This window comes from Prorops nasuta, unplaced genomic scaffold (genome assembly GCF_024137725.1).
Source record: "Prorops nasuta isolate Cenicafe-Biocafe unplaced genomic scaffold, Cenicafe_Pnas_1.2 PNAS00003, whole genome shotgun sequence".
Classification (NCBI taxonomy): Eukaryota; Metazoa; Arthropoda; class Insecta; order Hymenoptera; family Bethylidae; genus Prorops; species Prorops nasuta.
The window spans coordinates 9,867,899-9,887,698 of NW_027116800.1; the positions used below are offsets into that span (position 1 = coordinate 9,867,899).

Consider the following 19,800-nt stretch of genomic DNA (forward strand, 5'->3'; position numbering starts at 1 on the left):
TCTTTATTTTATCGTGACTTTATTAAAGTTGTCAATAGCACACGCATTTATTAAGGATCAAGGGCTGAAAGTTGCACCACGCGTGTTGTCAATTGTCGTCGAGAAAATTGGAACAATTATATGCTGAATGGTAAAATGATTATCATTGATTAAAAACGTATATTATTGCACGAAGGGAGGCAAGGCCTCTACACCGAGCAGAGATCAGTAGTAGAGTAAAGCTAGCCTCTCGAAATAATCGCTACGAGATTTGCAATTCAAATATAACTTGATATTTGTGGAGCAACGGTTGAATTTAGATCAATCAAAAGTTATCGATTTGAAGCTGTATCGAGATGCCTGGAGGTGTCGTGTTCCTAGTTTGCATTCCTACGTTAAGTTACGAGCATGAAATTGTTTTTGGAGTCCCGTTGAAGCATGCGAAAAAGCTTGAAAAAGCACCCCTAAGGGCAGCCGGAGCGACCAAAGTCGATGTACGATTGAAAGAAGTAAGAGGACGGACACAACTCCTCACCTTGGATGACGATGAGGACAACGAAATTGGGGAAATTGATGAGAACGACGTGAATCGTGGACTACGTAGGAGCCCAAGGCTGCGTAATCCAAATTTAGGGATTCGACAAAAGAATTCTGCTTTTGTGTCAATGGAAACGGTATTTAGTCGTCTGATTTTTTAAAAAGAAAAACAATCTTTATATTCTCTCTTGTCATATTAGATGTATAAATATTCAAATAATTGCTATCATTCGCAATACAAGTTTTTGTTAAAAGTTAATAAATCTTTATGCTGAATTTCCTAGAAAATGATTTAAGGATTTTAGCTTCTTCTTACTATCCTTAACTTATGAATTTATTCTGTATAATATCTTCTTGAAACGATATTTAACTTCTGAATTTAATCTTATATATTCTTAAATTAAGTATACATGATTCATTTAATCCAAATTTAATTAAAATTATTTACAGTCATATATTTACTCAGTGCCAAATGAATCTTACAATTTTGTGTTTCATTAATTTATAGTTATTTTTTATTAATATTAATTAATATTTCTATCGGTGATAGAAGTGACTATTTCATTTTAAAGTAATGTCTATTATTCCTTTGTATTTCCATGCTCTTCGATTGTAATATTATCTGTATAATTATATTCATAGTGCAATAACATTATACGATTTTTCGCAAGGTCCTCCACGAGTTATTAAAGAAACTCAAAGTGGAGCATGTAGTATGGTGCAAAGATAAAGAAAATATGTACTACGAGGTATAAATGTTAGTTTCTTCTGATACATTTTAATCTTGAATGTTTCACGTAAAAAAAGATTTTTTTGAGCTAGGTAATATTTCCCGTACCGGCCGGAGACCCATGTGAAAATTGTTTGCATTGTTTAACGGAAATGGGCATTGGAGTCAAGATGAATTCCATAGTGAGGTGACACTTTAGATGTTAATTCTGTACTTCGTGAATCAATCGTTGAATATATTTATTTAATTTTGTTTGACTCGCAGCGTTATACCAACTCAATGCACTTACAGTGGTGTGGGAAGCCCAGGAGCCGCAGCCGTTAGAGATGATATTGCCAGAAGGTAAATGCGCAATTAAGCTTATTCAAGTTACATGGACTTTTTACTTTTCTTTTAGACGCAAAGAATCCGAGGATCGAAAAAACAATTGGACTGCTTTTGTACAGTCCATAAGATCGAAATTAACCGTGAAGCAAGTGGTCGATGGTGTTAAAAGTGGTGGCGATTTAACTTTCGATTACGTTCTATTAGTTCTAACAGCAGAGTAAGCTGAGTTCTCAACTAATATTTACTGAATACCATGAACACATTATTAAAATATACTTTTATAATTAGCTGTCTGGCAGCTCTGGGTTTAGTTGAAAATAGCGCTACCAATGTGGTTGCTGCTATGCTCGTGTCACCTCTCATGGTAAATCTTCAATGAATAGTTTTTTTTTGCATCTTGATTCAATAGCACACTATTAACAGCGATATTAATATTACAGGGACCTGTGATGTCATTAACGTTTGGTACCATAATAGCTGATAGAAATTTGCAGGTCGGGGGACTGAAAAGCTTGATGCTTGGTATATTTCTATCTATTGTTTTTGGTTTTATCTTTGGACTTATTCTTGGAACAACTGAGATGCCTTGGGGTTACAACGATTGGCCCACTGAAGAAATGAAAGGAAGGTAAGATAAAGAATTTTGGGTATAAATAAGATGCTATTTCTTAGAAAAAAACAAATCATACAGTAGTAACTTATATACACAACTTTTAGAGGAAATTATAGATCACTGTGGATGGGTGTACTTTGGGCTTTACCATCTGGTACAGGTGTAGCAGTTGCCTTGTTGCAAGGAAGTAATGGGCCTTTAATCGGTGTTGCTATTTCGGCTTCGTTATTACCACCAGTTGTCAATTGTGTAAGTATTATTATCCAGTAAGCTTGTCGATTAATAGACATTTGACAAATACCACAATATATTTATGGCTACTATTTTAAACCCCAACCGCAGGGCTTATTTTGGGCACTCGGGTGTATATGGTTGATCTATCGACCAATTAAAATGCCACATATTAAGGGAGAGTCGTATACAGACCTCAATAGCTCCTATGTGTACGTGTACACAGACTACTTGCCTGTTGAATTTTTTTGTAATGGAATTATCAGTGCGTGTCTGACTTTCATCAATGTGATGTGTATTTTTATCACCGCGATAATCGTATTGAAGGTAATAAGGGCCGGTTTTTCCACCTATTGGTAAAATTTATCTGCTTGGTAAAATTGACAAACTGTAGTAAATTCTACTCAATTTCAAGCTTTACCAAACGGTTAAATTTATCCAGACGTTTGCCAATAGGTGGAACAATCGGCCCTAAGAGATTTATTGGCATATGATCTGATACAGGCATTGATATCAATCACATTTCTTTGACAGATAAAGGAAGTAGCTGCTCCTTATACTTCTACGCCGGAATTACGACGATTTTGGGAACACGACATCCGGTTGGTTCGTGGTAAAAATACCTCACGAGATAACAGCTCGATCGATTCTAGGTAGCTCTTATCAATATTTTTAAAATTTGAAAACTATAACATAATAATGGAAATCCCTTTTATTTTCAACAGCTATTACGAAGGATTGACCAAATCCAAACAAAGAGTACTGGAGCAAACGTTGAACGAAGCTGTTCGAGAAGCAATTGATGATGAAACGTTCCGAAAGGTTCAGAGGTTCAGCTACGGCCAGCATGGACCAGAAGATGTAAAGAATGATTACTTTCAATTGATATTCTCTTCTTTCTCAATATTAATTAAAATTCTGTTGATTGCAGTTTCCACCGCGAATTGGCATTCCAGGAGGCGGAAGTAATTTACCAGATAGCAGCTACAAGGTCGATTTGAGTGGCAGTGGTTTCCGACCAGCAGAAGGCCTAACTAACACCGGAAACACAAGCGAAGATCTAGCGGCCCTCGATAGATTAATTACTTATCTTCTTGGACAACCAAGCAGTAGCACAGGCGGAAACTTAGATTCCTGGCGGCGATCTAGACGAGCGAGTTCTCGAGGCTATCGACAACTGAGAACAGGTGGAGCACCTGATACTGGCTCAAATTCGAATATCGGTACAACGCCTCTTTAATGAAAATGTAAATAATAATAACACAGATTTTTCCACGATAATATAAAACCAACTTGTATATACCTACACTTTATAAATAATTCTTATAATCTAATTATACTCAACCATAGTATTTCATAATATAGTAAATATTCATGGAGATGTATATTCTGAAAGCAAAGCATTTGAATTATTTAACTGTCATTATTAAACAGATAGAAAGAATATGGATATGTCGCAAAGATAATTTACATAAATCTTAAAATTCTACAAATTTTATTAAACGAGAATAAGTTTACTGTATACACATTATCACAACGAACCGAATGGATAAGTAACTCTGCCATTATACTTATAAACTGCTACTCATCGAGAGATGGTTCGGTGCCAAAATACCTATCACCGAAATTGCCGATTCCTGGTAGGACGTGAAACTTTTCATTTATCTCAGGATCTAAAGCAGAAGTGACGATTTTCACTTTGGGAAAGGCGTAAGCGATTGAATGAACACCGGATTCAGCCATTAGTAAAGACGCTAAAAGTACATTCTCTTCTGCAACATCATGATCTAGAAGAACCCTAATAGCCATTATAGCTGCAGCACCAGTAGCGACTGTTGCATCCATTAATATTACTCTATAATCCTTAATATCTTTTGGAAGACGTAAGTAGTACAACTAAAAACATATTATAAACATTATAGATAATATTATTTAAAGAAACAAACTATTTAATAAAACGTAAAGGGTATAGATATAACTACCTCGGGTTCTCCTGTTTGTTGATTGGTCTGTATAAGAATTTTTCCTATACGAATATCCTTACATACATCTCGAACTGCTTGCTCCATAGTCTCCCCAGCTCGTAAAATTGAAACACCACATATCTTATCAGTAGCCCCTCGTTTACCTTGATAGAGGATTCCTTGAGGCGTTTCAACAGTAACATCCTTAAAAATACAAAATTATAATCGCTATAATTTATTTCAGATCACTGAATAGCAGACATCTAATTTTTAATATATAATTGCCCAGATCATAATTTATGTAATTACATAAAGGTTCGACCTCACGGTCTGAAAACTGTCACGCCGGGCTTGTGATATGTAGTGAGTGGAACACGTTTCGACTGTCAGTCGCGTCGTGTTCCACTCACTACGTATCACAAGCCAGGCGCAACAGTTTTCAGGCCGTGAGATCGCACCTTAAGAAATATTTTAGTGTATAAATATATACCTCAAACGGCAACAAAGATAAAGCAAATTCAATCACCAAACGAATTAAGCGCTTTGAATAGAATATAAATTCATCCCTATAAGTTTCTTTATTTCTAATGAAAGTGTGCAATCCTTTGACTTGGGGAGTATCAGGTAGTAGGTAAAGTGAAGATGGCAAAGGTTGGTGAGTGTACGAAAGAGCTAGTTGTTCTCTTAATTTAAAACCTCTCTGAAATAACATAGAATTAAGATTAATATAAAAATTCTCTGAATGAAATATAAGAAAAATGCAATAAATCTTCACCAATTGAAGTTGAGTATGAACGTGCTGCACAATGAGTTCAATGGCCACTTCGTTATTGCCCCCTCGTGGTACTATGATATCTGCATGGGCCATTAAAGGAGCAATGTAATAAAAAAAAGAGGGCTGTACCATTGTACTATATTGTTTCAAAACCCCTTCCAGATCCCTTCCTCTCTGAGAAATATCTCTTCTCAGTCTTCTAGCTAATCGAACATCCGCATCAGTATCGACAAATACTTTCATGTCACACATCTGTAAGTTTAAAGAGAAAAATTAGTGACCAAACTTAATACATTCTGATAGAAATATTTATAGTACATGGATTATTTCTTACCTTCATTACATCCACATTGTAAAAAGTTAAAATACCCTCGAATATAATGACATTGGCGCCATACATTGTTTTCTTTTAAACAGAACAACAATGTTAAAACTTTACTTATTTAACAATTTGAAAAAAAAAATATTCTCTCAATTAATTGCTCAATGCATGATATCTTTTCTAAATATCTAATTATCTACCATGTTACCTTTTCAAACAGTTTTAAACAATTTACAGAACACAGTCATTTTAATAGTTTTTTGGAAAATTAAAATTTTAAGGTGAATTCTTACAGTGCGATTTTCTCGAGAATGTGTGACAAAATTATAAATTGGAACTTCAACCATTCTTCCCTCTTTTAAACGCTGCAATGTAGCTTTAAGAAGTTCAAAATCGAAAGCATCTGGGTGATCAAAGTTATATTCATTTCTTTCAGCCTTTTCATGCTGTTTTTCATTCAAAACCTGAAGTTATCAAACGCATATTACTGATTCTTTTTAGTTAGTAAATTAATGAATGTAATATATATCAAAACAATTTGTATTTTACCTTATAAAATGAATCCATACTAAGGAGTGTAACCCAGTGTACATCAAGAGATTCTATAATTTTTGTTGCTACAGTTGTTTTACCAGATGCACTGCCTCCACATATACCTATGCATTGTTTTCTTCAAAGATTACATTACGATTGTACTAATATTTATAAAAAATATAACAAACCTATTACAAAAGGCTCTACTTGCTGACCAGCAGAGTTATACCAAGGTGGCCTGCCAGCTGTATATATGGTTCTAGTTTTACTCCGTAGTATTGATTCTGATGAAGTCTTTTTACTTGACTGGGACATGCTTGTTGTTCTTTGTCTGCGGGATCTTGGAGATTTTTGTGAACCTATTAAAATAATTTATTATTTCACATTATTTATGTAATGTTTTAATAGTTTAAGAGAGAAATTGGGAAACTTATATATAATACTTCTAAAGTTTGACATTTGGAACAGGAAATAAGGATAACATTCAGTATTCCATTTACGATTTTTAATCAAAATATAAGGATGTCCATTTTTCCCTGTAATAAATTCAACTATTATCTATTATATTGCTAAGTAATTCTCAATTAAAGGTATTAACATTAAAAATTTTATGTAAAGAATTCTAGTATAAAAGACAGGTTTATCATATGATTACAAAGAGAAAAGGATATCAATAAAGTTAAATAAGATTATGCGTTATCCAGTGGAAAAGGATTTTGATCATTATAAGATTGAATTAGATATATCAAATTTTCATATATGAAAAATAGTGTTGTCATTGATTAAAATCAGAAAGAAAAAAATTCTGATACAAGTAAGTTTGTGTTATACCAGTAGAAGGTGGCCTTGGTGATTGTGGGGTTGAATTAGGCAGATCCGATCGTCTGTAATGCTCAATGTCATCGCAAGGCTCGTCAGATATAAAAACTTCTCTATCATCAATGTAACATTCTCCATCGTCGCTACAAAACGAATCACTTCTAATACGTTATTAACATATTAAAAATTAAATTGTTGAATAACTGTATTAGATACAAATAATTTACCTTTCAGAGCTTGCCGAACTTGGGGGATCAAAATGTTGCATCTTAGCTGCCATGTTTTTCTATTTAAAAAATTTATCATGTCATATGCAAGTTGGATTTACAAATCATAACATCTAAAATTATTGCTAATAGAAAAACCTGTGTTTTCACGTGCTGCGGCAGTTCTTTGCTTCTGCAGAATCTGCTCTCCTACTCTCATAACTAACGTAAGTAACGATTGACGAATGACAACTGTGTGTCTCTTCCTTTTCCGTGTCCAATATACCCTCCGTTTTTAATTCTTTATAGTTTATCTAGCCTCCAAGTTGAATACTCTCAAGTCTCAATTTGAGACCCGAGTCCCGAGTGCCCTACTGCCTATCACTGCCTATAACTTGTAAGTCCGACTAGCCCGAACCTGTACATACCGGCCGAACTTGACAGGATTTGTGATGATAAATTGTGGGAATTGAAGTGCCCCACCATATAATCCTCATGCCCTCATTCCCGACAAATCCCGTAATGCTCAATAAGCGTAAAGAAGTCAAAGTGGGTATGGTGGGGGCACCGAATTCCCACAATTTACCATCTAGCTCTTACCTCGACCAACCTAAACTATACAATTTAAAAGATAAGTATTAAGCATGTATGACGTATGTTATAATTGTATAACTAACAGGTACCAGCCATGAGCCAACTGCCGGCGCTTTCCCCTTTATGTTTTTAGTGAGACGAGACCAATGAGTCCAACGAGACTGTAACTGTGTATGTTACGTAAGAAATGCATTGCTGAGTGCCGAATGCCGACTTGCCAAAAGTGCCAGTATCAGCCACTGCCACCTACCGCGCTTATTTCGAGCAAATAAAAAAATTTCCAATCGCACGTAATGTGTGTGTGTGTATCTCATCACCATACGGGCGCATTTCTACTTTATGTTCTAGCTAAATTATCATCAAATGAACGATTTTAAATCTCCGTATTTCTATTATCAATATTCCATTCTCGGTAGTATTTAAGGCCAAAGTTTCCACCTATTGGTAAAAACACCTTGATACACTAATTCGTTAAGTAAAGCTTGAGATTGAATAGAATTTACTACAATTTGCAATTTTTAGCAAACATAAATTTTACCGATAGGCAGAAAAACAGCCCTCAATATCAGAGCCAATAATACATATTACTACAGTAGCATATACAATGTATTAAGTTAGCTTAGATGGTTAGACGCAGAGCAAGCTAACATCACAACCGTCAGAGCTCATCAAACTCTAATCCTATATGTATAATTGAGCATGAAAAAATTTAAAGCACGTACATTTTTTCCAAATTAATTTTCAATCATCAATTAAAAACAATTCTTCCCAGTTGAAATAGAATATTATTCATTAAATCTTGATGTAATTATTATTGCATTACCACACACGTATCCTATATTATTAGAACTAAACGTATAGTATATATTACTCAATATTATATATATATATATATATATATATGTATATGTATATTTTTCCATCTGTTATACATAATATTGTTATTTCAGTTAATTGATCGGTAGCGTTCGCTCAGACTGCTGGCTTGACTTTACTCAATGCTTATAATCAATCGTAAGATATCTTCATGTAGGATGAGTCATATTGCTATAGCGAGAAAGAGCAAATTGTAAACTATTATCGTTTCCATGAAATTAAATTGTTATTATTATCTTAGCTGAAGAGAGTACGCGGTCTGAAGTATAAAGTAACAACCCCGTTGTTGCGTAACATAACATGATATTGTCTTTTCGTAGTGTAATCAATCCCTATGACCGGTTTTTTCGTTGTTAATTTGCTAGTTACGAATCTACAACACAACCAGACCAGACGCGCCCTCATTCGACCTTGAAACTATAACCGTGCGTATATAGCATTCGATGTTCAAATCATCGTCTCGGCAATCATTAATTGTTAAGGTATTGGCTTCTCAACTATTGTTTCTACCCTTTTCTATATATAAATAGCGTATTGACGAACAAGTGAAATGGCGAAAAAAACCTACGATCTACTTTTTAAACTATTGCTAATCGGCGATTCTGGTGTCGGTAAAACTTGCATATTATTTAGATTTTCGGATGATGCTTTCTCCACAACATTTATTTCAACTATAGGTAAGACTAATAGTAATTTATCCATTATTTAATTTAAACTTTCTTGGCAATATAAAGTTATCATTGATGAGACTAGTTAGGTTAGGGCTAAAACCTGGATAGTATATAATAAGACACATTTAACAAACCTTAATTATGCAATTATTCTTTGGTTTAAATAAATATCATTTTTGAATTATATTATACTGTATGGAAAGATACTTTAAATGAATTTATATTTTTACTACAGGTATCGATTTTAAAATTAAGACAGTGGAACTAAGAGGGAAGAAAATTAAATTGCAAATATGGTCTGTTTACTTTGTTAATTCTTAGTAAGACTTTCTTTTTACATCTTTGTAATTATAGGGATACTGCTGGCCAGGAAAGATTTCACACAATTACTACATCATATTACAGAGGTGCCATGGGTATTATGCTTGTATACGATATAACAAATGAAAAAACATTTGAAAACATAGTGAAATGGTTAAGAAATATTGATGAGGTAACAATCTATTCGCAACATAATATCAATTTTATATGTATTTATGCCTTTAACAACACTTCTAACTAAGCAATTATCTCATTAGCATGCAAATGAAGATGTGGAGAAAATGATTCTGGGTAACAAAAGTGATATGGAAGATAGGCGAGTTGTCAGTACAGAAAAAGGAGAAGCGGTGTGGATAAAGATAATTTTTAGTTTTGTTTGAAAATAAATTTACCCACGCATTTTGTCATTAATTTTTCAATTACAGATAGCTAGAGAGCATGGTATTAGATTTATGGAGACTTCAGCAAAGGCAAACATTAATATAGAACGAGCATTCAGTGAATTAGCAGAAGCAATATTAGAAAAAACTCATGGAAAAGAGCCACAAGATGCCCCTGACAGAGTTACAGTAGATCGAAGGGTAGAAAGAAGTTCTAATCGGTGCTGTTAATTTTTTATATTATTTATTTGACTGGCACATAAAAGCTGTATTATGTGTGCCATTTAAAATATATTTGTGGATAGACTTAGCTCATAATTTGAAGCATAATAATATAATGAGACTTTTAACAACACTGCCTAATTCAATTTAATTAAATTTAATGAATGTCAATTGTGAAATTTATATAAACATATAAGTCTAAAAAATATTTCAGAATAATGATCCCATGCAGTTTTATAAACAAATGTTTCAGTTTTTGTCTTAAATAAGTAGATAATAAGTATTTAAGTATACTTATTGTATTTAAAAATATGGCATACACAGATCTATATGAAACATGAAATTTTATCAATTTATAAATTTTTAGTGAATTGTAGTGTTCAAAGCTCAAAACCTTCTATTACCTATGTTCTTTGTGAAAATTTATTACATCCTTCATAAGTTGCTACCATAAAAGGAGCAAAATGAACTTATGTTATTTAATTAATACATAAAACATGTTTATATACTTTAAATGCTTTTTCTTATAATGGTTGTGTCTCACATGCTTATAAAAATGTACTTTAAAAAAGGCTTAGAAAAAAAGCTTGTATCTTATTTATGTAAAATGAACTTGGTATAAAATATAAACTTAAACCATTTTGATAGAATTATTTTTCTAATCTAACCTTTTGTGTTTGTACATCTTAACCAGTAAAATCGAAGGTATTAAAATAAAATATCGTTTATAAGACTAATAGTGTATTTATAATTCTTTTAAATAACATTAATTAATAGTTTTTAGCCAAAGTATAATAGCAGACCAATTCTAATACTCAGCAGTGCATTTAGTTTTTATCAGGTTGTAAGGACTAGCCTGTAGATTATTCTATGACTTAAGCACTAATAACTATTTATAATATCAATACAATAGTAGTTACATTTAGTTTACAAGTATCAATAAAGCTATAATCGAATTAACCTTAGATTTTGTGACTAAATTTCATATGCATTTGGTATATAGATTTTTATGGTATAAAAGGAATGAAATTTGTAATGCTTAATGCTTTTTAAAGCTCTTCTTAAAGAACATGTAATAATGTAATAACAATAGAAATAATACTAAATTAAACGCGAACATCAAAGTCAGATGACGTGTTGTATCAATAATTGGAAAAATGTTCAAAGAACTTTCAAAATTTAACTGTAACTAATATTACAACGTGCAACAAATAGGGGAACAACTTGTATAATTTGTTTTTCCTCATATTAATACAACATATCCAAAATCAACGACATAAATAAATGGTGTTAAAAAATACCTATAGAAGAATAATTGACATTAAAATTGTGAATAAAATGTTTTTCAGTATTATCCGTAACTAAAGTCTCTAACATCTCGAATTTTCAGTTTTTCCTGACTTCCAAAAAAACTTCACTTTCATTACTAATTAAAAATGTGTAAAAACTATTGAGTCAAATATAAATTCAAATTTATTATATATACTATTTAAGGCTTTTTTTTCACGTTTCTAGTGTTTAAACTGAAGTTTCAATTAAGTCCTTTGCACATTTCTCAAATAAACTTAAAATAACCGAATATAAATAAATAAGAATAATAGAGAAGGACTTAATCTCGAGATGCACTAATGATTGTTAAAATATACAAAAAGATATTTACAACATCAATGTAAAGATTGAGGGCTGCAAAAATGTATTCTTCAGGAGAAATGGAGTACTTGTGATTGCCTCCCATCATCATTTGTGTATCATAAATTAAATATATAGAAAAAATGAAGGCGCCTATTGATGAATATAACAATGACATAATTTTACCATGGAAAATTACTGCAAAAATTCCAAAAATTAGTAAAACAATTACAGCACCAAATAGTATACTATGAAGTCCAGTGAAATCATATTTAGTTTGAAATGCAAAAATTGTCAAGCCAAAACAAACTGCTGCTGTTATGCCAACAGCCATCATCACCTAAAAAATAATAAATTATTTTCATATTTGAAAAATTGCTTAATGGATTATATAATATAGCAATGATTAGCTTACCTCATCTCTTTTATAAGAAGCAGATATTGTACCTAGTAATAAAGATTCTGCAATAGTAAACAGGAACAAGAAGATCATATTCATTGGAGCTTTACGCCTAACGCTTGTGCAACAAGCCATACAAATGAGCAAAACTATAGTTGCAGCAAAGCAAATCCAAAATACATATATATGCTCTGCCATCCACCTTTGGGTTGGCGGATGGTACAAAAATAAAGCAATCACTGACATAGTAATCAATAGCTGGCATAGAAGAATGGAATATACTTTTCTGTTTGAAAAAAAGGTAACCATTATTAATTACAAATTGATAATATGCATTTGTTAAAAAGATTAAGCTTTACGATAGTTACTTGATAAATCCATGTCTTATAGTTCTGTTATCAAACTCAAATCCTTTAATATCCTCATTCATAGGATCTTCAACATGAGTTGAGTTATACATGGTGGGAGGTGGATGGGGCACTCCTTGTCCGTATGGAGGGGGGCCTGGCGGTGGTACAAAACCTGGTCCTATAAATATATGCTTGTTAAGAGTGGGTTTTCTTGTTTTAGTTGCACTTCTGTTATAATGGTTTCTATTCTTTGTATAAGTTGCTACCAAAAAAAGTGCAGTTAGCACAGAAAATGTAATTGAATAAACTTTTGGAATATATACTAAAACTAATATAAACATAATGAATAGTATGGATATAGTATAAAAACTACTTATAATAAAAATAACAAACTAGTCTCTATATGCTCATTTTTCAAAAGTAGAACCTTCTGACACAACTAGGAGAGTTTTTCTAGCTTATAATGCTGTTAAATTTAAAGCTTGCAGTAATGTTAAATATTTTTTATTATCTTCATTGAAACCACTTTCTTTCAATGTTTTTTAAATCTAACTAAAAATTTGTGAAAAGATAAGAATACAAATATTTTGAATGATGATAAAGTAATCATCATTCTATTATTGAATTCTGTAATACCTTGCATTAGTTGGAGAATCTCATACATTTGTGTCAGAAGTAACTTCATTTGAACAATGAATATGTAACAGGAAATATATAATTACTAATTATTAATCTGTATAGATAGTCATAATAGTTTCTATCGCATCATCTATGTATGCAAATAATTTTTGGTTAAAGTTTTACCTGGTGGTAAGCCACCTGCGTATGGAGGAGGATATCCAGGCTGTGGAGGATACCCAGGATTCTGTTGAGGATATTGGGGATAGCCTGCACAATTTTATTTAAAAAGAGTGGCTATTATTCAACTTTATATTCTTTTTTTGTATCAAACAAATAATATATTTATGTGTTTACTGTTAAAATAGATTATAATATTAATTACACAGTTTTCTCAGGAATAATAATCCTAAGGCCATCAAAAATTAAGGAATACAAATTTGTTGACTGTTTTTTGATTCTGGACTTAGCTTTCAAATGATATAAAATTTCATGTTACCAATTGTATGTTAGTAATTTCTGTAGTGACTGATAATCATTATATATCTGTAAATTTTATAATAGCTACCTGTTAGTTTGATCAACTTAAATACTTTGTAATTTAAAAGCTAACTGCTGAATCTGAAAGCATCTTTGGATCATTATCCCTTAATTACTTAATGTTTCTAAAACTTTATATATGTGATTAAAGAATAGTGTGTTAAATTGATTATTAAAATTATAGGTGATAAAATTATTGTATTTGTAACATTAATCTTTAGATGTAGATCATTGAAATTATAACAATAATATGCTTATATAATTCAAGCAGTGTACTCTTGTATTTTTTTTTATTCATTATATATTATTTTGCTAATTAGGTATTTTACAAATATCAGGTACAAATTATTTTGATTAAACTTTGTTTCAAATGCTTTGGGAGAATAAAGTTGCTTAATTAATGCCTCATGTAGAAAATTGACGTGCTTACTGCTTGCTGTATGAATAATTATAAGCTCTACATGTATAAAAATTTAATGAGACAATGAGCAAGAAGCGCATAGGATAAAACTTGAGACCTTGTTGTCCTGGATAGAATCCTGCATCAGGTGGATTTTGCCATGTAGACATCTTTTATGATATTAACTGAAAAAAAATTTTTTAAATCTAAAACACCGATTTTTAGAGAAAGTGAAGCAAGAATCACAATGATTCTTTTGGTCACATAGCTCTTCTCCTCGCATAAAGAAATGGATAAAAGTATTTACCATAATTTATTTTTCATATGAATAAAAATATAATGTTTTTTAATATCAAAAGTTTTAATATATTAAATTATTGCTTAAATTTCAAAACCACATCCTTTAAATCTAATTTAATTTAGAGCTCTTATATTTTTTATGCACTCTATCATTAATCATAATATGAAATTTCTGTATAATTTTAAAAATTAAGTTATACAAAGTCAAATAAATTGTTTATTCTTTTAATTGTTTATAATTTTATTTTTAAATCCTTCTATAACAAAAGATCAAAAACTATTAAATTAAAAAATTATTGTTAGTCTACTGATGATAATTCTTAATTTCAAACTTTCTATCTAAAAAATATAAATGCAACTTAAAGTCAAAGGCAGAAACAAGCAAAACAGAGAAGCACCAAAACCAGTAAAAAATAAACACCAGTCATGAAATAAATATGTATTAACAAAAAATTTTAAAAGAGAGAGAGAGACAGCATTGTATATAAATTTTTAATTTTTTTGTTAACTTTTGATCTTAAGAGGTTAATCAATTTAGGAAGTGAATTATTTAATCCAAATGGCTCAATTAATAGATGTTCTACTTACTTTAATAAACAATTTTTAAAAGTAGCTGTGAAATTAAACAACGCATATGAACAATATTAAAAGTTCAAATCCTTATAGGAAATAAAATCAATTGTTAGACATAGATACGATTAAAATCTTTTGATGAGGTAAAAAATCCTATGAGTCATATTTATAATCTTATCAACGATAAAGTTTCTGTTAATCTAATTATCTTGAAATAGATCAAGCATTGCGTATTTTAATGTAAGCATGCACGTCTTTCACATATGGTTATACACATTTGTATGTAGCGCGTAGTTTAATGATTATTTTTTAACTTTTATTATTAACAAAAGAAAGTTAAGACCTTATGATTTATTGCGATGCTAAGTATAGCATTATTATTTACGTAAGTTAAAAACCTACTAATGAGTGATAAGAAAATACCGTCATCTATGATCATGGGGACATTACATTTTCATTGCACAACTTCGACGTATTATGTTTAATTAAGTAAAAGTATTAGAAAAAGAAATTATTAATGAGTTAGAAGTTTTGTTTGACTAGATGCATATGTAATGTGATACAGGTAGTATAATATTACACGTCAATCTGATGCGTCATCTGTACTTTCTGGAAATAGTTATGGTCGATAATATTCTCGCGACGTAGACTGTGAATCTTAAATATGTTTATTTACCTTATTTTGTTTCTCAGTTCCTAATATACTACCAATATTAGCACTTCTGCACTATTGGTAAATGACGATTTTCAACAAATGTACGAATTTAATTTGATTCACTACGTACAAAACTTCGTAAGCTCAACACGATGGAAATAATGACTGATATTACGAGTTATTATGGTTATTTCAGGATACTTGATTTCATTTCACTCAGTTCACTCGATTTATTGTATATACACCCGACATCGGTACTTCGCAACTTTTTGTAGCAAGTCGATTTTGCGAATTAAAATATTGGGCACGAAGGACTAAAATTTTGTAAGATGTGTAACGTAATTATGTATATGTATACGGGTCTTTTCCTAACAGCGGAGCCTGCGGAGCATAGGAGATTCGTGTTAGTTGACTATAGCACTCGGAATGATGGAATCTGAGAGCGCTGATTGGTCAATATTGCGTAGTACCAACATATAATAGGCCGTTACCATATAGTTGGATACGAAAAATGAGATTCATCCGCCATTTTGGTGTGGAGAAATGTTTACATGCTGATCGTAGCAGAAAGAGGTGTAAAATGGAAAAATGTCAAATGTTGTCGTTACTAAAGTAAAAATTGAATGCTTTGAATGAAAATGAAGATTATTCGTACTTTCCATTCATTATTTTCAATTTTTACTTTAGTAACCTTACCATTTGACATTTCTCCATTTTACACCTCTTTCTGCTAAGATTAGCATGTAAACATTTCTCCACACCAATATGGCGGATGAATCTCATTTTTTGTATCCAACTATTGGTAACGGCTTATTATCTGTTGGTACTACGTAATATTGACCAATCAGCGCTCTCAGATTCCATCATTCCGAGTGCTATAGTCAACTAACACGAATCTCCTATGCTCCGCTGTTAGGAAAAGACCCGTATATGTAGAGGGACGGGACTGGACGTCTGGACGGGAGTGACGGGACATAAGACATAAATTAGAGATTAGGGTTAGGGAATAGGGAATGACAAAGTGACAAGCAGGATTGAGCAGGAAAGGGACCACAAGGGTCAAGGATAGCAGGGAGACCAAGGGACACTTTCGTCCGACTTCCGAAGTTCCGAGTCGACTCCAAGCCTTCGAGTTCCAAGTCAGGGGTCAGTGAATTCATTTTAATCTACAAAATTTGCAATGTCGTCCACAATAAAAAAAGAAGAAAAACAGTTAGTAATGCATATATTTTAATTTATAATAAAAATAATTAAGTTTTAGTTTGTAACAATTATTTATGTATTAGCGTACATAAAAAATAATGTTTTTCAAAATTTTAGATATGGCTTGATATTGCCCATCAAAAAACAATTAGCAGCACCAAAAGCAGGAAATGTCTTTGGAGATGACAATGGATCAGATGAAGAAGATGGAACTGACTGGGTAAGAAAAGCTTTAAAAGCAGAGAATGAGAAAAATAAAGTTAAAAAGCAAACTAAATTAAGTATGCAGAAAGCATTAAATGAAGATCCAACCATTTACCAATATGATGAAGTATATGATGACATGGAGAGAACTAAGGCTCAAGCAAAAGTTAATAAAGTGGAAGTAAAAAAACCAAATTATATTCAGCATTTATTAAAAGCTGCCAAAAGAAGGAAAAAGGAACAGGAACATAGAATTGAAAGAATGGTACAAAAAGAGAGAGAAGCAGAAGGAAACATGTATGCAGATAAAGAAAGTTTTGTGACATCTGCATATAAGGCCAAGTTAGAGGAATTTAAAAAAATGGAAGAAGAAGAAGCCAGGATGCAAAGATTGGAAGAAATTGGGGATGTAACAAAACAACAAGATATGTCTGGATTTTACAGGCATCTTTTTGATCAAACAATTGAAAATGTAAAAACAGATGAAAAGTTAGCATCTTCCTCAGCGCAGAAAACTGACAGTCATATAGATGATAAAAATGATACAAGTTCTAACAATGAAGATGATAATAAAAAAATACTTACAAGGGTACAATCTAAAAGTAAAAGAATTAGACAATATAGAAAAAGGGTTTTGGAGGCTTCTGAGTCTGACTCTGAACCTGAAGAAAGTATTACAAAATGTAATGCCAATAAAAGATCATCTCCTTTAAAAGAACATACTGAGCATAATGCTACTCAACTTGAAGGGAACAAAATTGAAAGCTTAGAGCCAGAAAAGGAGGTTAAGAAATCTGAAAGTATGGTAAAAATTGATAATTCTAATAATGATATCGATGCTACAATTACAAATGCTGAAAACTCTTTTAACAGTGTATCAGATGATAAAAATAATAAGATTGATAGTAAAACAATTAAGAAACAAGAAACAGCAATAAGTAGAAGGTCTTCTATCTGGGAAAAAAGAATGGTAGGACATTTATTTGAGGCAGCAGTTGAAAGATATTATCAAAGAAAAGCTATGCGTACTGCATCAATATAGAATAAAAATAATTTTTAAACTTATAATCTTTGGCCTTAATGTAAACAAAAATTAAAATTAATTCTTAATTAGACATTGAAATTTTATTAAAAAATGTAATTAAATTAATAAAGATGTAATATGATATACACATCTGTTTTGTAATAAAACATGATAATTTTCATTTTTGTCATTTGTAGTATTTGAGGTTTTTATTAGAATGTTTTTTTTTTAATGAGGTGTGACAATTTCTGGCTCCATATGTCCTGTCTCACCCAAGCAACGTAATGTTACTCTTCCACTAGGCTGTATAGTAAGCCAAGTAATACTTGCATGATTTAAGCTAATACGCAACCAGGCTTCTGGTGGAAACTGTAGGGCTCTAAAATTTTGTATAGTACTTGTATGTTTTCAATTCTTAAGATCAATATAATAAAGTAAATATTGTATTACCTGCAAACAAAATATCTGATTACATTTGCATGACAAACTAGGACAGTGTAAGAATCTTTTTCTTGACAGGGATCTGCACGATGAAAATATTTTCTAAAACCTGCCTCTATTCTAGCACCATCTGCATAATACTAGAAATTCAAGAAAATTAATACTGAAGTTATTTGATATAATTTCATGCTCAAATCCATACTTGACTATCTGGTCTCCAAGAACCTATAAAAGGTTCAGGTGGTATTGGACAGCCTTCTATAAGAAGAGGGTCATCTTTTGTTTCAATAGTGGGAAGCGTCTTCTCTATTATTTTTGATGTTTCTTGTGCTCTGGTCAGAGTTGATCTGACTATTAATGAATATGGTAAATTTAACTCTGCTAACCGTTTACCTGTTGTATCTGCTTGTATCTTGCCTATATTAAAATTACTATTATTTTATGTAAAAAGGTTAATTAATATTATAATATCTCTTTGAGATTTTTACCTAATTCTGTAAGATATCTTTCTCCATCTGTTTCACCTTTTAGATTATACTGACCATGACGAATAAGAATTAAATGCCTTGCAGCCCTGGTCTTCTTTTGCTCTAGTTTCTCATTATATTTATTAGCATCAGATTCACTTTTTATTTTTATAGGTTTTATTAAAGATTTTGGGTCACGTCTATAATATTTTACAGCAGGATATAATATAAAGAACAAAAATATATTGATATATTAAGTTAGAATTAATGATTTATGATTATATTAGTTTTCATAATGCCAAGAATTATTAGGTTTGTCTTTTTTGCTGTACTATTGCACTAGTGTAATAGATTAGAAGAAAACATGTTTATCTTACATCAATTAATTGCACCAGTTCGGTAGTATAATGAAAAAGAACAAACCCATTTATGTCACAGAATATTACAAAAATAGCATTATTCGTTATAAAATAATAAAATATTATAATACAAGTTTTATTACTGAGGCTAACCTATCCCAGTTATGGTCCCATTTTACAGCGTGCGTAAAAGCTGTTGACCAAGCGTTCGCAGTAGACAAACGAAATGGATTTTCATGTTTGTTATTATGATAATAAAATATTACAGCACCACCCAAAACACCAACCCCTGTACAGAATACTTTAAACGTCTTTTGTAAGCGTGTCATCTTAAAAGTTTTAATATTTAATACTTTTGTAAAAAGAAACAAAGAGTTCCTTCAATTCCAAACTACTCCAACTCCAAATTGTTCCAAATTTTTTAAAACTTCCACTACACAAAGCCGAACACTTATAACCCCAGAACTGCTTATTTTGGAGAGTAAACGACAACGGTATTCTCAATCCTTGCGCTCCCTACTATACTCCTACTTGAT

At 31.5% G+C, this 19,800-nt stretch overlaps 6 protein-coding genes across 18 annotated transcripts; 3 read left to right on the forward strand and 3 right to left on the reverse strand.

The window, feature by feature from the left end:
• Window positions 1–221: 221 nt before the first annotated feature.
• Window positions 222–3,797, forward strand: LOC136786028 (uncharacterized). 2 transcript variants are annotated; one of them, XM_066747471.1, is made up of 12 exons: window positions 222–653; window positions 1,188–1,265; window positions 1,339–1,433; window positions 1,511–1,588; window positions 1,644–1,790; window positions 1,862–1,937; window positions 2,014–2,201; window positions 2,291–2,435; window positions 2,529–2,744; window positions 2,952–3,070; window positions 3,143–3,278; window positions 3,349–3,797. In XM_066747471.1, the coding sequence occupies exons 1-12, from the start codon at window positions 336–338 to the stop codon at window positions 3,655–3,657; spliced, it is 1,905 nt and encodes a 634-aa protein (XP_066603568.1). In that variant the 5' UTR covers window positions 222–335; the 3' UTR covers window positions 3,658–3,797. The 2 variants fall into 2 exon arrangements, with proteins under 2 accessions (XP_066603568.1, XP_066603569.1); XM_066747472.1 differs by having other exon boundaries at window positions 2,303–2,435.
• Window positions 3,798–3,895: 98 nt separating this feature from the next.
• Window positions 3,896–8,145, reverse strand: l(2)k01209 (lethal (2) k01209). 9 transcript variants are annotated; one of them, XM_066747476.1, is made up of 13 exons: window positions 7,715–8,145; window positions 7,197–7,455; window positions 7,059–7,117; window positions 6,844–6,992; window positions 6,456–6,548; window positions 6,201–6,371; window positions 6,028–6,134; window positions 5,772–5,942; window positions 5,491–5,562; window positions 5,157–5,408; window positions 4,872–5,081; window positions 4,400–4,585; window positions 3,896–4,313 (listed from the first exon to the last, which is right to left on the reverse strand). In XM_066747476.1, the coding sequence occupies exons 3-13, from the start codon at window positions 7,109–7,111 to the stop codon at window positions 3,999–4,001; spliced, it is 1,779 nt and encodes a 592-aa protein (XP_066603573.1). In that variant the 5' UTR covers window positions 7,112–7,117; window positions 7,197–7,455; window positions 7,715–8,145; the 3' UTR covers window positions 3,896–3,998. The 9 variants fall into 9 exon arrangements, with proteins under 9 accessions (XP_066603573.1, XP_066603570.1, XP_066603571.1 ...); XM_066747473.1 differs by having other exon boundaries at window positions 7,197–7,652; XM_066747474.1 differs by having other exon boundaries at window positions 7,638–8,145.
• A 464-nt stretch (window positions 8,146–8,609) lies between these two features.
• On the forward strand, window positions 8,610–10,741 carry Rab10 (RAS oncogene family member Rab10). Its single transcript, XM_066747488.1, has 6 exons — window positions 8,610–8,932; window positions 9,038–9,184; window positions 9,414–9,474; window positions 9,533–9,671; window positions 9,757–9,846; window positions 9,925–10,741. The coding sequence occupies exons 2-6, from the start codon at window positions 9,058–9,060 to the stop codon at window positions 10,108–10,110; spliced, it is 603 nt and encodes a 200-aa protein (XP_066603585.1). The 5' UTR covers window positions 8,610–8,932; window positions 9,038–9,057; the 3' UTR covers window positions 10,111–10,741.
• An 84-nt stretch (window positions 10,742–10,825) lies between these two features.
• On the reverse strand, window positions 10,826–15,923 carry Lfg (Lifeguard). Of its 2 annotated transcripts, none has more exons than XM_066747485.1 (6): window positions 15,588–15,923; window positions 14,157–14,223; window positions 13,285–13,368; window positions 12,499–12,658; window positions 12,146–12,416; window positions 10,826–12,070 (listed from the first exon to the last, which is right to left on the reverse strand). In XM_066747485.1, exons 2-6 carry the CDS (start codon window positions 14,206–14,208, stop codon window positions 11,711–11,713), a joined length of 927 nt encoding a protein of 308 aa, XP_066603582.1. In that variant the 5' UTR covers window positions 14,209–14,223; window positions 15,588–15,923; the 3' UTR covers window positions 10,826–11,710. The 2 variants fall into 2 exon arrangements, with proteins under 2 accessions (XP_066603582.1, XP_066603583.1); XM_066747486.1 differs by lacking the exon at window positions 15,588–15,923 and adding an exon at window positions 14,927–15,006.
• Window positions 15,924–16,326: 403 nt separating this feature from the next.
• LOC136786030 (nuclear speckle splicing regulatory protein 1) lies at window positions 16,327–18,143 on the forward strand. Of its 3 annotated transcripts, none has more exons than XM_066747484.1 (3): window positions 16,327–16,712; window positions 16,887–16,989; window positions 17,052–18,143. In XM_066747484.1, exons 2-3 carry the CDS (start codon window positions 16,940–16,942, stop codon window positions 18,013–18,015), a joined length of 1,014 nt encoding a protein of 337 aa, XP_066603581.1. In that variant the 5' UTR covers window positions 16,327–16,712; window positions 16,887–16,939; the 3' UTR covers window positions 18,016–18,143. The 3 variants fall into 3 exon arrangements, with proteins under 3 accessions (XP_066603581.1, XP_066603580.1, XP_066603579.1); XM_066747483.1 differs by having other exon boundaries at window positions 16,329–16,778; XM_066747482.1 differs by having other exon boundaries at window positions 16,333–16,778; window positions 16,887–18,143.
• On the reverse strand, window positions 18,089–19,760 carry LOC136786033 (serine/threonine-protein phosphatase PGAM5, mitochondrial-like). Its single transcript, XM_066747487.1, has 5 exons — window positions 19,418–19,760; window positions 18,927–19,105; window positions 18,641–18,855; window positions 18,448–18,578; window positions 18,089–18,376 (listed from the first exon to the last, which is right to left on the reverse strand). Exons 1-5 carry the CDS (start codon window positions 19,591–19,593, stop codon window positions 18,226–18,228), a joined length of 852 nt encoding a protein of 283 aa, XP_066603584.1. The 5' UTR covers window positions 19,594–19,760; the 3' UTR covers window positions 18,089–18,225.
• Window positions 19,761–19,800: the final 40 nt, after the last annotated feature.